The following is a 17,667-nucleotide window of genomic DNA, read 5'->3' as shown; positions in this document are numbered from 1 at the left end:
TACAGGGAGTGTTTTAGCAGAGCCCCAGGGGGATTGTGGGGAACTTGTTTATTAGTCTGGCTGAAGCCAAAGATAAAGGTGGTGTGTTATCTGGATCTGACAGAAGGCAAATGAACAGGATTCAGATCAGGAGAAAAACTAAACACAGGTCAGATAAACTCCCTGAACGAACAGTGCAGAGTGTTATCGGGCAGGAAGATATGGACTGGAAGGAATTGTGTCACAGGGATCATTTCCCTCGTCAAACCCCCCCCCCCCCCTCTATCTCCATGCAGGATAAAGAATGCTGTGTACTATTGAGTCCTTGTGAAGAAAAAGCCTGTGGTTGTGTATGCATAGAAGTGTACTGCTAAGAGATCTAATCTGTGCTGAATTATGCTACTGAAGAGACTGACGTTACTGTGCCTCCTTTATTAAACTGTACTGTAATGAAGATTGCTGCTGTAATATCCCTGAATTGCACTGGCCGTGCTTCAGATTCAATTCCACTGTTAAATTGTTGAAAAAGACTCTTGTCAGATGTGTCTGGTCAGCAATTGAATCTATCCTGTGCCTTCCTGTGCCTGAGAGAAGCTGCAGCCTATGGTCGCCCTGAGTAACGGTTCCCCCAGGATTCCAAAGAATTCATGAAACCTGTCTCACCCTATCTGAACCTAGCGGCGTGCGTGTAACATATGGATAGGTCATGAATGTTGTTTATAGGACATCTAGCATCAGACAGATGATATCTGTGTCAGATATATCTGATGTATGGGTATAAATGTAGTTATTTTTATATAATGTCATGACACCTTGACATAATCACTGACCACATATCTAGATAAACCAGATCTGACTTTATTAAATATATTGGCATATATACACAGGTAGACAAATAAAAATTTTCATCTTATGCTGAAAATAGGTAATCGCTTAATCCCCTATTCCTTTCCTGTTAACTTTTTTCAGATGTTTCACGGATCATAGAAGGGCTAGTAATTTGTTTGAGATCGCAAGGAAATCTGCAAAGAGAGAAAAACATTATAGTTGCAAAAGAAGGAGAAAAAAATATTTAATAGACTGTACTACTGCCGATTTATGTGCTAAGTACCTTCATCTATCTATCTATTATCTATCTATCTATCTATCATCTATCTATCTATTATCTATCTATCTATCTATCTATCATCTATCTATTATCTATCTATCTATCTGTCTATCATCTATCTATCTATCTATTATCTATCTATCTATCATCTATCTATTATCTATCTATCTATCTATCATCCATCTATCTATCTATCTATCTATTATCTATCTATCTATTATCTATCTATCTATTATCTATCTATCTATCTATTATCTATCTATTATCTATCATTACTGGACAATCTCTTTAATAAGTTATTTCTAACCTAGGGACCTACACTAAAGAGAGAATGCCTGCAATAAAATGAGACCCCAAAATTAAAAATGGTGTAACTAAAGTTTTTTTATGGGTCTCGGCTCTGAGTCTTCAGGCTCCTGAGAGCTCCTGTTCCCATAGTCAGTGTGATCTCCTGACTTCTCAGGGTTGAGAAGAGGTGCAGCTCGGACCTGTGGGTATTTTAGAGTTTCTGATTTCTTAGAACTTACTTGTTGCCATCAGTCTCTCTTGAGCATCATTTAAGAAATAAAGCTGGAAGCAGAGCCAGGACTATGAGAGCGCTCAACGGACCACAGCCTGGAAGGAAATAAAACCATTACTCCTTACAATCTAAGTTACACCCCGGATTCAGTTCCTTGGCAGTGATGTGCTCATTTTCTGTACATGGTAGGCTTGTACTCCATTTTGTGTTTTGGATGCTGCCCACCCATTTTTTTTTAGCATATCTGTGTCTGGTATTACAGCTCACTGAGGTCCAGTCCTATACAAGTGAACAGGACTGAGCTGTAAGACCAGGCACAGCCAATAGCAAATGTATGGAGCCGTGCTTGGTGAGCAATAAGAGGATCTGAAGGCCTCTAGATTTCAGATTCAGATTACTCTAAGAATAAACCATCCATACTGTGACCCAGGAAAACCCCTTTAGGGGTTGTTTGGAAATTCGATATTGATGGCCTATCCTTAGGATCATTGGGAGTACAACACCTGGCACCCCTAAGTGGTCAATAGTTACGATGTCCCGTCATGGCCATAAAAACACAGCTCCGTACACCGTGTAGTAGCTGATCTGCAGTACCAATGAATGGCTACTACACAGTGCTGTTCCAGCTCCATACTCGTGTTCTTCAGGCCATCATGGGACTTTGTGACCACCAATCGCTGAGGGTGCCAGGTGTTGTACCCCCTTATCCCCAGAATAAGCCATCAATATCAAAATTCTTGACAGCCCGTTTAGGTACTAGAGGTAATATAATCATCCATTCTTCTTCCTTTATTACATACTGTATACAGTCATATTTTGTATGATTATTTGCATATATTTTTTTTACAAAGTACTCACGCAGGGTGGATTGTCCATTTCCTTGTCCATTTCCTTGTCCATTTTCGTCTGGTTTTGTGTCAGTAACAGGTGTCTGATATAAAGCGTTAAATCGAAATAATGTTGAAGAGGCTTTTCCTGAGCTGAGTGAGCCCCCCATTGAGCTGGTGGCACTATTATACCCAATATTAAGAATGACTCTGAATTGGTCGCTGTTACCACTTCCGCTGGTAATTTTCTGGGGGTTGACACTGACTTTTGCGTCAACATTGATGTCAAATTGATATGATTCACTAATGGACAACAAGGAATAGGTAAAAGCAGGAACATTACTTCCAACTGGGGTGAAAGACAAAGACAGATCGGCTTTTGGCTCTTTGATTGCGTTGCTGCAGCTTGGATCGGTGGAACTGATGCACTTGGTTTGGTTCTTCCCTACAACAATGGTGCACCTTATAGTGCTTGAGAGAGATGTACCGGCTGACACAATCTCTGTGTCTCCAATGTGGGTTGACGGGACAGAAATCAAAATTTCTAGATTGCTTTGGACCTGTTCGGCTCCAACTGCAATAGAAATAGAAATAATTTGAACTGAGGAGCAATAACTCCATAAAGCCGATTTCACGTGAAGAACCTCAATCACATGACATTAGGGCTATATCAATAATGGTCCTCCATGTGGAAGTAAGTAGAAACAGGTTAATGCTGGGATGGAATTTTCTCCGAATCTGGCAGCTGTGGTTCTCCTGCCAGTAATCATCAAGGTGCTATAACCCAAGACCCTTGGTGTACAATTACTTCAAAGTGTAAGAAAGGTTGTACATATCATTAAAGGGGTTATCTTTCATGATAAAAAAGATACCTCCATGATCAACTGATCTCCAGGGGGGTAGTTGTTGGACTTTATCTACCTCATTGAAAGCTTTTTGTCTCATCATCCATGTCATTGTTCTCTTACCTAGTGCACAGAGAGTGAGGAAAATCAGGGTTTTCTTTGCATATTCCATTTTTAGCCTTGGTCAGAGTTGATCCGGTGATCTGGTCCAAAATTTCTCAGAGGAGGATCTACTGAAATAAAAGAAGCCAACAGACTATTTACATTTGTTATTTAGTAAGGAAAATTTGGCTCATTTATTAAAACGATGTCCTATACAAACTATTCTGGCATTTCCTTTTTTATTTTCCAAGGGGGTTTCCAAAATAAGAAAAACATCTCTGTTAATTTTAGAATTGGCACCTCGGCTGTCCATAGGATGAGTGTGTAATTGCAGTTCAATAAAAAGGTCTTGGCATTTGTCAGACTGAGGCCTCCTTCACACATCCTTGTGATTCCTGTACAGGAAAAACCAGTACTGGTGAGATCTGTGGTCCGTGTCCATGTGCCATTCGTATGTACGTATGTGACATCCGTGTGACATTCATGTATCCGTGTTACACATCCGTGTGCCATCCGTGTGTCTGTGAGACACGTACCGGCGCCTGGGAAAAGCAGTACAGCTCACACTGATTTCAGGCAGGGGTTGCTGAAGGCAACTATCATCATTGTTGCCTGCTCGCGCTGAGATCAGGGCGAGCAGGAGACAATGATGGGAGTTGTATTCAGCACCCGCTGAGTACATCCTGTGTAAAATGAAGAATTTAATTAAAAAAATGGTGTGGGCTCCCGCGTCATTTTCATAACCAGCAGAGGGAAAAGCGACTGCTGAGGGCTTATATTAATAGCCAGGGAAAGGGGCCATTAGCCAAAGATGTTCCCTGGATATTAATAACAACTCACAGCTGTTTTATTAGCGTTTACTAGCTAGATTACAGGGGGACCCTCCAAAAAAATTGACTTAGGGTCCCCCTATAAATTCTATCCAGCAAAGGCTAAACAGACAGCTGTGGGCTGATATTAATAGCCAGGGAACGGGCGATGGATACTGGGGACATTGGCTTTATTGGATTAGGCATTAAGGTGAGTTTAAGGCTGTGTGCCCACGATGCGTTTTTTAAGCGTTTCCACAGCGGCAAAAACACTGCAGAAACGCTTAAAAATGCATGGTAGAAGGCCTGCCATGTTCCCCAATGATAATCCGCATGTGTTGTGCACATGCTGCAGAAATTTCCGCTGCGGATTATCATTGCGGAAAAAACCACAGCATTACCAATTATTTTGCGTAAGTGCTGCGTCTTCGCCACCATTGACTTGCATTAGAACGCATGCATTCCGCTTCACTAGATAAGGACATGCGGAATACACGCGTTCTAATGTGCGGATGGTACCCAGGTCTAGAGGAGAGGAGACTCTCCTCCAGACCTGGGTACCATAGAAACTGTGAAAAAAAGAATAAAATAAAAAATAAAGATTATATATTTACCTTCTGATGGCCCCCGGTGTACTCCTCTCATGCCGGCAGATCGCGATGGACTGAAGAACCTGCGCTGACATCATAGTCATGTGACGGGTCACGCAACGCTGATGTCGGCAGGTCCTTCAGTGTACAGCTGCCGGCATCCAGGACGAAGCGAAGCAAAACTCCGGGGGCCATCAGAGGGTAACTATATATTTATTTTTTTATTTTTAACCATTCTTTACGGTCACACTATATAAATCCATGCCGATGCATGGATTTATATAGTGTGACCAAGATGACAAGCACTTTCCAAGTGATGCTAAAATCGCTTGTCAACTCGCATGCGGAAATGCAAGTGAAGAACGCTTCACTTCCGCATGTCCCTGGCAGGAAAACGCATGTACAATGCGCATGCGTTTTTTTCTGCCAGGGAGATGCAGAAATGCTCAGGAAAAAATCCTGAGCATTTCTGCATCGTGGGTACATAGCCTAAGTTTGCTTTTTTATTTTTGTTCTTTTACAGGGGACATTGGCTTCAATGGATTAGGCATTAAGGTGAGTATAACTGTGTTTTTTATTTTAAAATAAATCTGTAAAACAAGGTATGGACTTTTATTTCAAATAAAGGATTGTATTCAGGCTGTGTATTTTTTTCCAAACTTGCTATGGGGTTAGTAATGGGGCATCTTATAGACACCTCTTCATTACTAACCCCTGGACTTCATGTGAGCTGCCAATACAAGGCTGACATGTACCCAAACCCTATAATCCCACTTGACACCGCATCAAGGAAAGTGGGAAGTGCCGAGGCTAAGCACCAGAATTGGCACTTATTGATGTGGCATTTCTGAGGCTGCTGAAAGCTGATGTTATTAGTCTCGGAAGGGGCTAGTATCCATGGCCCCTTCCCTGACTGTTAATATCAGCCCACAGCTATCTGTTTAGCCTTTGCTGGTTAGAATTTATAGGGGAACCCGACATCAAGTTTTTTGGGGGGTCCCCCTGTAAACTAGCCAGTAAATGCTAATCAAACAGCTGTGAGCTATTATTAATAGCCAGGGAACATTTCTGACTAATGGCCCTTTCCCTGGCTAGTAATATTAGACTCCAGCAGGCGGATTTCCCTCTAATGGTTATCAATAATCAGTGGGAGCCCACTTCAGTTTTTTATTTAACTCTTCATTTTACACAGGATGTGCTCAGCGGGTGCTGAATACAACTTCCATCATTGTCTCCTGCTTGCGCTGATCTCAGCGCGAGCAGTCGAAAATGATGAGAGCTGCCTTCAGCAGCCAGTGCCTGGGATCAAAGCAAACTGTACCGCTTTTTCCCAGGCGCCGATACATGTCACGCTGATGACACATGGATGACATCTGTGTGTCATCAGTGTGCAGCATGAATTTCATCCGTGCTGTGCATAAAAAATGGACATATCTGTTGTTTTTTTCACACGGACACACGATCTATGTGAAAAACCTGAAATATGCGCACATCCATTCTGCAGAAAATGTAATTAGCATGTACTGGAAGGGTCTAAAGTGACTTAATAAGTGGGGTTAGCTGAGTGCAGAGTGTGGTTGAGCATACGGCTATAGTTGTGCGCTATTACCAAGACAAGACAGGGTTCCCCAGAGTGGCGAGGACCAAAAGAGCCAAAAAAAAGAAATGTTTCAAGTAGTGCAGAGAGGGAAAATGTTAGCTTTATGGAGGTGAGAGCTTTTCTTAGTTTGTTATAAAAAGTTAGGGTGTATGCTTTCAGCCTCCCACCCGTACTTATGCTTAGTACACTTGTTTATGCTGAATACAATTTTCCTTGTATGAGAGTACATGTGAGGTTAGGAAAAGTTGCTTAGTCATGTCAAACCCTAGCAACCTGGAGAGTTAGGGCAGCACGGTGGCTCAGTGGTTAGCTGCATTGTTGGGTTCCTGGGTTCAAATCCCACCAAGGACAACATCAGCAAGGAGTTTGTATGTTCTCCCCGTGTTTGCGTGGGTTTCCTCCGGGTTCTCCGGTTTCCTCCCACACTCCAAAGACATACTGATAGGGAATGTAGATTGTGAGCCCCAATGGGGACAGTGCTCATAATGTCTGTAAATTGTCTGAATTGTAAAGTGCTGTGGAATATGTTGGCGCTATATAAATAAAAAGATTATTATTAAGTGTGTGTTATCTGGTTTGAGACAGGGCATTCAGATTTTGGGGGATGATTTTCAGACTCTCAAAGTCAGTTGCAGGGGACACAGAACAGATACAAGCTACCCTATATGATGTATAAATGGGTAAAGGACACTTTTAAATATGGTGTGTTACAGAGGAGATATTACCTCTGCAATCAACTCTAGGTGGAGTCATGTGGAACAGTGAGAAGAAACTGAACACTGCAGGAACAGTGACAGGCGAGTGTCTGCCACCTGAAATAACGGAAAAGTAAAAGTCTAGGCGAGGAGAGTTGTGACCCAAAAGTGACTATGAAGAGTAAATCACCACAGGGGTCATGGCTTGAGGTGCAAGTATGGTGTGTCTGTGAAAGGGACAAGGAAGGAAGCCATCAAGAGAGTGGGACTTACTGTGAAGATTGTCCTGTATTCTAGTGAGGCTAGAAAAAGGAAGCTTCAGAGACTGTGGGCAAAAATAATCATGATATTAATAATTTTTATTTCTATAGCGCCAACATATTCTACAGCACTTTACATTACAGAGGCGACTTGTACAGACAATAAAGACAAAACAGAGTAAACAAATAATTTAACAGATACCAAGAGCAGTGAGGGCCCTGCTCGCAAGTTTACAATCTATGAGGAAATAGGGGACACAAAAAGGTAAATGGTAAAAAGTGTTTGTATTGTATGGTCCAGCCATCAATATAGTAAATAGGGTATTCTAATAATGCTACATGAGCCGGTCACCAGCCAGTATCTGTATAAGTACACACACAAAGTGGTACTAAGGGCAAGTGTGGCACCCCAGGGGTCTGGTTTCCACAGTAATAGCAGTATTACGTCTGTGAGCAGGTGGGAGGTCTCCTGGGCAGGAATCCTAAGCATGCCACACCTCCTGCCCAGTCCTGGGAGGGGAAGAACTTCCCCTATATAAACTGGGGCTGAGGCAGGGTTAGAGAGAGGAGTTCCAGACAGAGACGGAGTCTGGTCTGGACACGCAGAAACAGGGACAGATAGACATCAGGAGCTCTGTAGGAGCCAAGGAGAAGCGCCAGGGGCTGGAGCTGTGCAGAGCTCGCCCTGGGAGAAGGTACAAAAACCGGACACAGGAGTCCGAGGCTGTGGGGACTAAGATATACCCAGCAGCAGAATCCATCCGGCAGGGGATTCCAGGTCCTCTGGCCATAAAAGCCCGGAGGCTCAGTCACAACGAAGGGACCAGCACCGCCATCCCGGAGCGGAGGCTAACAGGAGGCCCCAGGTCACCAGCCATACGGGTGAGCACCACACGGTATACCCAGGGACGTAGGCTACTTGTAACCGCCGAAAGCAGGGTAGCCAGGAAGGGTACAGACTAACGGGAAGGCCTACAACTCCACCTGGCCAGGGGAACTCCGGCTTACTCGCAGACTAACCAGGCCCCAACTACTAGCCAGTACTCCCGGGGGAATTTGCCTTGTACCATCAGTAAAGACCCTGAACTGTACCCTCGCGTCTCCGTGCTTCCTTGTCGCACCATTAGTGCTGGGACATCCACACCATCACTCCCAACATCAACCTCATCCTCTGCCCTGAGGCCATACCCCTCCCGTTGGGGGTTATACCATCCACGCTGCACATCCGTACCACCGGCCTCAGCGGACTGCCCTGCAGCGGCGGCTTCATAGCCGCATTCAACGGGTGGCGTAGTCGGACACTAATACCATCATACCAATAACTGCCACTTAGTTTGACCACCCTGGGCACGGACCGGGTCACCGCCACACGAAGACTACTACCCCCATCGGATCCGGCTCCGGGTATTCCCCGCGCGCCGCACTACAACACTGGCCCAGGAGGCGCGTCAACTTTGGCGTAGTCGGCAGGATTACGTGCCCGCAACCACCGGGTACTGCGTGCCTGAAAAAAGAGACTTTTATACTTACCTGTGGTGAAGTTTTCCGCCGTCTGGAGTCGTTTCCCGCCATCTGGAGCCGATTCCCGCCATCCGTGGAGTTTTCCCGCCATTGGACGCCATCTTGAGGGCGCCGCGTGGGAAGAAGAGGGGCGTGGACTCCGAAAGCCCGCGAGAACTGAAGCCCCGCCTCACGTCCGGACGTTGCGTAAGGTCCTGGAAGGAGCCCAGCAGACGCCGACGTCACAGGAGCGCGACGGAAGGTCCTCAAACCTGACGATCCACTGCGGAGCTGCGGCCTACGGAAGAGGATCATCGCAAGGTAGGCCACGGTCCACTAGGGGGGAGGAGAATGTCGGATACGGAGGAGAGCTTCACCGCCACAGCCGCCGCCAGCGCCACCGCTGCTGCGGTCATGCCTTTCACCATGCCCTATATCCCGGGCGCAGCCTGGCTACCCCAGTACTCAGGGGAGTCACATACCCTAAATGACTTCAGAGAAAGGCTGGATAGCCTCTTGCAGGTGTATCCCCTCACGGAGGCGCAAAAAGTGAGCATCCTGGTGGCCCAATTAATCGGGGCAGCCCAAAGGGAGGTAAAGTCCTGGCCACCTGGGAGGAAGAGGACTGTCAGAGACATACTAACCCGGCTGAAAGACACATTTGACACCCGCACCTCAGCCGAAATAAAACTAAGATTTTATGGGTGCAAACAACGGGCACATGAGAGTATAAGAGACTATGCTCTAAACCTACAAGAGGTCCTGAGAGCCATTAAGCAGGCAGACCCTGACAGCGTGGGAAATGAAGATAAGCTGTTGACTGAACAATTCATTGAGGGTCTACTGTGCAATGCCCACCGAACCCAGTTGGGGGCAATGGCCTTACAGGACCCTGACCTGGACTTTGCACAGTTCAAGGACAGAGCCATCCGGGTGCTCCGAGAACCAGCACCAGGTGGCGCTGTGACCCACAGGCGCCCTGCTATCACTTATCACCAGGAGACGGCGCCCTTGTCTGCAGGGCCTGTGGGAGCTGATGTGCAGGCTTTAAACAGTGACCCGGCTACAGACCTGCACCATCAGGTCCAAGAGCTAACTAAAAGCGTTGCCGCGCTAACCAGAACTGTGCAGTCTTTACAGGTTTCTACTGCAGGGAAGATCGAGCTGGCATCCGGACCGGAGGACATCCCGTGGCGCCGACCAAGGAGGACCCCACCGGCCAGAGGAAGACCCAGCGATCGATACAACGAGGACGGACGACCTATTTGCCGCCGCTGCAATCAACCCGGACATGTGGCAAGGTACTGTCATTTAAACGGGCACAACCTGGGGGTAGAGGGCCAACCCCCAGGCATAAGACCATCAGGCCCATCAAACTGGCGTGATAAATACGTAGGGGGACGTCCAATCTTGCCTGTGGTACTGGATGGCATTCCTATGAGTGCCCTACTAGACACTGGGTCACAGGTCACCACCATCCCGTACGTGCTCTTCAAGCAGTACTGGAATGACTCGGATATAACCCGCTACCCAGACGACGACTTGAGTATCATCGCCAGCAATGGTCAGCCCGTGCCGCAGGTGGGATTCAAGGAGGTGACCATTAAAATTGGTAAAGTCGAACTAGCGGCACAAGGACTGATTATAGTGGACATCGACCGTCATGAGAGTCACCCTAGAATCACCCTGGGAACCAATGTAATTGAAAATTGTCTTGCAGAGGTTATTCTCATTTTACAGCAGGTGGCCAAGAACGCCAGTTCCGGCCAGCAGCGTGTGCTCCAAAAAGAGATCCGGGCACTGATGAAGCGGCAACAGGTGGAACTATCTGGTGGTGAGATAGGTAGCGTGAGAATGTGTGACCCGTTCCCTATTGCCATGCCCCCAAAAAGTGAGATGATGATTTGGTGCCGGGCAGCTATTGGTCTAAGAGGTAGAGACTACCAAGCAATGGTAGAACCCGTCTACTCAGATAGTAGGCCCACCATTTTGACAGCACGGGGGGTGGTCGATGTATGCCATGGGAGGGTGCCTGTTCGCATCATAAATATCGGTGAGAGAGAAGTACACCTGCCCCGGTATGCCACGCTAGCTAAATTGTTCACCATAAACCAGAATTCTGTACAGGCCGTGGAACCCTTGCCTCCATCTCAACCAGAGGAAGGTAACGGCTCTAAGAAACCAATGGAGGACTGGTGTCAGCAACTACATCTGGGTACTGACTCCACTCCCTCACACCAGAAACAAGGAGTCTATCGGGTGGTTCAAGAGTACGAGAGAGTGTTTAGTAAACACCCGTTAGACTTCGGGCGAGTAAAGGGGGTAGAACACCACATCCCCACGGGAGACCATCCTCCCATAAAGGAGAGATACCGACCCGTACCCCCTGCACACTACCAACACGCCAAGGGGATGCTTAGAGACATGAAGGAGGCTGGGGTAATCAGGGACAGCTGTAGCCCCTGGGCAGCTCCACTAGTCTTAGTGAAAAAGAAGGACAACACTATGAGAATGTGTGTAGACTACAGGAAGGTCAACCGTATCACACACAAAGATGCGTACCCGTTACCAAGGATAGAAGAGTCCTTAGCTGCATTAAAATCTGCTAACTTCTTCTCTACTTTGGATCTCACTAGCGGGTACTGGCAGGTTCCTGTAGCAGAGGCAGACCGGGAGAAGACCGCATTCACCACCCCGATGGGTCTCAGCGAATTTAACTGTATGCCGTTCGGGCTCTGCAACGCACCAGGAACCTTCCAACGGTTGATGGAATGCTGTCTGGGACACCGGAACTTCGAGACGGTCCTGTTATACCTGGACGATGTCATCGTCTATTCCAAGACCTACGAGGACCACCTGAAGCACCTGGCAGAAGTGTTCGAAGCTCTGGCAAACTACGGCCTAAAGGTGAAGCCCTCCAAGTGTCACCTCCTGAAACCAAAGGTGCAATACCTGGGACACGTGGTGAGTGCTGACGGAGTGGCTCCTGACCCTGATAAGATCACCGTGATTAAGGACTGGCCAAGACCCTCCAGCATAAAGGAAGTGCGGCAGTTCCTCGGGTTGGTAGGCTACTACCGAAGATTCATTCCCGGTTTCACCAAAATGGCAGCCCCTATGCAGGACATCCTGATAGGTCAATCTCGGAAAGCCAAAAACCAGAAGCCGCCCTTTAGGTGGGAAAAGCTGGAAGAGGAGTCCTTCTGCCAGCTGAAGATGGCCCTCACGGGGGATGAAATCCTGGCATATCCAGACTACAGCCAGCCCTTTATCCTCCACACGGACGCAAGCAACATCGGGCTAGGAGCCGTGCTGTCCCAGATCCAGCAAGGAAAAGAACGGGTAATCGCTTACGCTAGCCGAAAGCTACGACCCACCGAGAGGAACCCTGAGAATTATAGCTCATTCAAGCTGGAGTTCCTGGCAGTAGTGTGGGCAGTGACCGAACGTTTCAAGCATTACCTTGCCTCCTCCAAATTCATCGTGTACACGGATAACAACCCGTTGACACACCTGGACACTGCAAGGCTCGGTGCTCTGGAACAGAGATGGATGGCTCGCCTGTCCAACTTTGAATTCACCATGAAATACCGGGCAGGACGCTCCAATGCCAACGCGGATGCCCTGTCTAGAATGCCGAACTTACCGGATGTAGGGGAAGATCCAGAAGATCTGGAAGAAGTTGAGCTCCCTGCGTTCCACCGTCATGGGATTACCCTGTATTCCCACCGTGTGAAGGACAGGCGCTCCGTGATGTTCAATCCCTTGCCCCACTACAACTGGGCGGAGACGCAAGACAGTGATCCCGCAGTCCGTCTGGTGAAGGAAATGCTGACCCAAGCCGATGCCAGTCTGGACCCAGAGGAGACTAAGCAACTGTGGAAGGAGAAAAGTAGGCTGTTCCTCTACAGGGAGAAGTTGTGCCGGAGAATGGTTAACTCTCGAACACATGAGTTGACCTGGCAGGTAGTGGTCCCCAGACGAGACGCGGCTATGATTCTGGAGGCGTACCACAACGGAGCAGGACATTTCGGGTGGAAGAAGCTGGAGTTCTTGTTGCGTGAACGGTTCTACTGGGTAGGCATGAGAGGAGCCATCGAGAGGTGGTGCAGAGACTGTGGACCGTGCCACCTAAGAAGGAAGGACCGTGCCAGCCAGAAGACTCCCTTGCAGCCCATCATCACCCGACAGCCACTGGAACTGGTATGATAAAAAAGATACCTCCATGATCAACTGATCTCCAGGGGGGTAGTTGTTGGACTTTATCTACCTCATTGAAAGCTTTTTGTCTCATCATCCATGTCATTGTTCTCTTACCTAGTGCACAGAGAGTGAGGAAAATCAGGGTTTTCTTTGCATATTCCATTTTTAGCCTTGGTCAGAGTTGATCCGGTGATCTGGTCCAAAATTTCTCAGAGGAGGATCTACTGAAATAAAAGAAGCCAACAGACTATTTACATTTGTTATTTAGTAAGGAAAATTTGGCTCATTTATTAAAACGATGTCCTATACAAACTATTCTGGCATTTCCTTTTTTATTTTCCAAGGGGGTTTCCAAAATAAGAAAAACATCTCTGTTAATTTTAGAATTGGCACCTCGGCTGTCCATAGGATGAGTGTGTAATTGCAGTTCAATAAAAAGGTCTTGGCATTTGTCAGACTGAGGCCTCCTTCACACATCCTTGTGATTCCTGTACAGGAAAAACCAGTACTGGTGAGATCTGTGGTCCGTGTCCATGTGCCATTCGTATGTACGTATGTGACATCCGTGTGACATTCATGTATCCGTGTTACACATCCGTGTGCCATCCGTGTGTCTGTGAGACACGTACCGGCGCCTGGGAAAAGCAGTACAGCTCACACTGATTTCAGGCAGGGGTTGCTGAAGGCAACTATCATCATTGTTGCCTGCTCGCGCTGAGATCAGGGCGAGCAGGAGACAATGATGGGAGTTGTATTCAGCACCCGCTGAGTACATCCTGTGTAAAATGAAGAATTTAATTAAAAAAATGGTGTGGGCTCCCGCGTCATTTTCATAACCAGCAGAGGGAAAAGCGACTGCTGAGGGCTTATATTAATAGCCAGGGAAAGGGGCCATTAGCCAAAGATGTTCCCTGGATATTAATAACAACTCACAGCTGTTTTATTAGCGTTTACTAGCTAGATTACAGGGGGACCCTCCAAAAAAATTGACTTAGGGTCCCCCTATAAATTCTATCCAGCAAAGGCTAAACAGACAGCTGTGGGCTGATATTAATAGCCAGGGAACGGGCGATGGATACTGGGGACATTGGCTTTATTGGATTAGGCATTAAGGTGAGTTTAAGGCTGTGTGCCCACGATGCGTTTTTTAAGCGTTTCCACAGCGGCAAAAACACTGCAGAAACGCTTAAAAATGCATGGTAGAAGGCCTGCCATGTTCCCCAATGATAATCCGCATGTGTTGTGCACATGCTGCAGAAATTTCCGCTGCGGATTATCATTGCGGAAAAAACCACAGCATTACCAATTATTTTGCGTAAGTGCTGCGTCTTCGCCACCATTGACTTGCATTAGAACGCATGCATTCCGCTTCACTAGATAAGGACATGCGGAATACACGCGTTCTAATGTGCGGATGGTACCCAGGTCTAGAGGAGAGGAGACTCTCCTCCAGACCTGGGTACCATAGAAACTGTGAAAAAAAGAATAAAATAAAAAATAAAGATTATATATTTACCTTCTGATGGCCCCCGGTGTACTCCTCTCATGCCGGCAGATCGCGATGGACTGAAGAACCTGCGCTGACATCATAGTCATGTGACGGGTCACGCAACGCTGATGTCGGCAGGTCCTTCAGTGTACAGCTGCCGGCATCCAGGACGAAGCGAAGCAAAACTCCGGGGGCCATCAGAGGGTAACTATATATTTATTTTTTTATTTTTAACCATTCTTTACGGTCACACTATATAAATCCATGCCGATGCATGGATTTATATAGTGTGACCAAGATGACAAGCACTTTCCAAGTGATGCTAAAATCGCTTGTCAACTCGCATGCGGAAATGCAAGTGAAGAACGCTTCACTTCCGCATGTCCCTGGCAGGAAAACGCATGTACAATGCGCATGCGTTTTTTTCTGCCAGGGAGATGCAGAAATGCTCAGGAAAAAATCCTGAGCATTTCTGCATCGTGGGTACATAGCCTAAGTTTGCTTTTTTATTTTTGTTCTTTTACAGGGGACATTGGCTTCAATGGATTAGGCATTAAGGTGAGTATAACTGTGTTTTTTATTTTAAAATAAATCTGTAAAACAAGGTATGGACTTTTATTTCAAATAAAGGATTGTATTCAGGCTGTGTATTTTTTTCCAAACTTGCTATGGGGTTAGTAATGGGGCATCTTATAGACACCTCTTCATTACTAACCCCTGGACTTCATGTGAGCTGCCAATACAAGGCTGACATGTACCCAAACCCTATAATCCCACTTGACACCGCATCAAGGAAAGTGGGAAGTGCCGAGGCTAAGCACCAGAATTGGCACTTATTGATGTGGCATTTCTGAGGCTGCTGAAAGCTGATGTTATTAGTCTCGGAAGGGGCTAGTATCCATGGCCCCTTCCCTGACTGTTAATATCAGCCCACAGCTATCTGTTTAGCCTTTGCTGGTTAGAATTTATAGGGGAACCCGACATCAAGTTTTTTGGGGGGTCCCCCTGTAAACTAGCCAGTAAATGCTAATCAAACAGCTGTGAGCTATTATTAATAGCCAGGGAACATTTCTGACTAATGGCCCTTTCCCTGGCTAGTAATATTAGACTCCAGCAGGCGGATTTCCCTCTAATGGTTATCAATAATCAGTGGGAGCCCACTTCAGTTTTTTATTTAACTCTTCATTTTACACAGGATGTGCTCAGCGGGTGCTGAATACAACTTCCATCATTGTCTCCTGCTTGCGCTGATCTCAGCGCGAGCAGTCGAAAATGATGAGAGCTGCCTTCAGCAGCCAGTGCCTGGGATCAAAGCAAACTGTACCGCTTTTTCCCAGGCGCCGATACATGTCACGCTGATGACACATGGATGACATCTGTGTGTCATCAGTGTGCAGCACGAATTTCATCCGTGCTGTGCATAAAAAATGGACATATCTGTTGTTTTTTTCACACGGACACACGATCTATGTGAAAAACCTGAAATATGCGCACATCCATTCTGCAGAAAATGTAATTAGCATGTACTGGAAGGGTCTAAAGTGACTTAATAAGTGGGGTTAGCTGAGTGCAGAGTGTGGTTGAGCATACGGCTATAGTTGTGCGCTATTACCAAGACAAGACAGGGTTCCCCAGAGTGGCGAGGACCAAAAGAGCCAAAAAAAAGAAATGTTTCAAGTAGTGCAGAGAGGGAAAATGTTAGCTTTATGGAGGTGAGAGCTTTTCTTAGTTTGTTATAAAAAGTTAGGGTGTATGCTTTCAGCCTCCCACCCGTACTTATGCTTAGTACACTTGTTTATGCTGAATACAATTTTCCTTGTATGAGAGTACATGTGAGGTTAGGAAAAGTTGCTTAGTCATGTCAAACCCTAGCAACCTGGAGAGTTAGGGCAGCACGGTGGCTCAGTGGTTAGCTGCATTGTTGGGTTCCTGGGTTCAAATCCCACCAAGGACAACATCAGCAAGGAGTTTGTATGTTCTCCCCGTGTTTGCGTGGGTTTCCTCCGGGTTCTCCGGTTTCCTCCCACACTCCAAAGACATACTGATAGGGAATGTAGATTGTGAGCCCCAATGGGGACAGTGCTCATAATGTCTGTAAATTGTCTGAATTGTAAAGTGCTGTGGAATATGTTGGCGCTATATAAATAAAAAGATTATTATTAAGTGTGTGTTATCTGGTTTGAGACAGGGCATTCAGATTTTGGGGGATGATTTTCAGACTCTCAAAGTCAGTTGCAGGGGACACAGAACAGATACAAGCTACCCTATATGATGTATAAATGGGTAAAGGACACTTTTAAATATGGTGTGTTACAGAGGAGATATTACCTCTGCAATCAACTCTAGGTGGAGTCATGTGGAACAGTGAGAAGAAACTGAACACTGCAGGAACAGTGACAGGCGAGTGTCTGCCACCTGAAATAACGGAAAAGTAAAAGTCTAGGCGAGGAGAGTTGTGACCCAAAAGTGACTATGAAGAGTAAATCACCACAGGGGTCATGGCTTGAGGTGCAAGTATGGTGTGTCTGTGAAAGGGACAAGGAAGGAAGCCATCAAGAGAGTGGGACTTACTGTGAAGATTGTCCTGTATTCTAGTGAGGCTAGAAAAAGGAAGCTTCAGAGACTGTGGGCAAAAATAATCATGATATTAATAATTTTTATTTCTATAGCGCCAACATATTCTACAGCACTTTACATTACAGAGGCGACTTGTACAGACAATAAAGACAAAACAGAGTAAACAAATAATTTAACAGATACCAAGAGCAGTGAGGGCCCTGCTCGCAAGTTTACAATCTATGAGGAAATAGGGGACACAAAAAGGTAAATGGTAAAAAGTGTTTGTATTGTATGGTCCAGCCATCAATATAGTAAATAGGGTATTCTAATAATGCTACATGAGCCGGTCACCAGCCAGTATCTGTATAAGTACACACACAAAGTGGTACTAAGGGCAAGTGTGGCACCCCAGGGGTCTGGTTTCCACAGTAATAGCAGTATTACGTCTGTGAGCAGGTGGGAGGTCTCCTGGGCAGGAATCCTAAGCATGCCACACCTCCTGCCCAGTCCTGGGAGGGGAAGAACTTCCCCTATATAAACTGGGGCTGAGGCAGGGTTAGAGAGAGGAGTTCCAGACAGAG

General features: G+C 46.4%; 1 protein-coding gene across 2 annotated transcripts in view; it reads right to left on the bottom strand.

The window, feature by feature from the left end:
• Positions 1-817: 817 nt before the first annotated feature.
• Positions 818-17,667, bottom strand: part of LOC141155097 (uncharacterized) — a 36,255-nt gene continuing 19,405 nt past the window's right edge. The window contains exons 1-7 of one of the 2 annotated variants that reach the window (XM_073641744.1): positions 17,099-17,125; positions 13,153-13,262; positions 7,349-7,400; positions 3,403-3,512; positions 2,466-3,008; positions 1,615-1,702; positions 818-1,001 (exon numbers count right to left, since the gene is read on the bottom strand). In XM_073641744.1, the coding sequence (XP_073497845.1) occupies positions 1,641-1,702; positions 2,466-3,008; positions 3,403-3,451 (654 nt within the window). In that variant the 5' untranslated portion in view covers positions 3,452-3,512; positions 7,349-7,400; positions 13,153-13,262; positions 17,099-17,125 and the 3' untranslated portion in view covers positions 818-1,001; positions 1,615-1,640. Of the gene's footprint in view, positions 1,002-1,614; positions 1,703-2,465; positions 3,009-3,402; positions 3,513-7,348; positions 7,401-13,152; positions 13,263-17,098; positions 17,126-17,667 lie in introns of those variants that run through there. The other variant, XM_073641743.1, reaches the window with a different exon arrangement.

The sequence above is a fragment of the Phyllobates terribilis genome, unplaced genomic scaffold (assembly GCF_046119375.1).
Source record: "Phyllobates terribilis strain yellow unplaced genomic scaffold, ASM4611937v1 Scaffold_7__3_contigs__length_470593459, whole genome shotgun sequence".
Taxonomy (NCBI): Eukaryota; Metazoa; Chordata; class Amphibia; order Anura; family Dendrobatidae; genus Phyllobates; species Phyllobates terribilis.
This window is presented reverse-complemented; position numbering and strand designations above follow the sequence as displayed.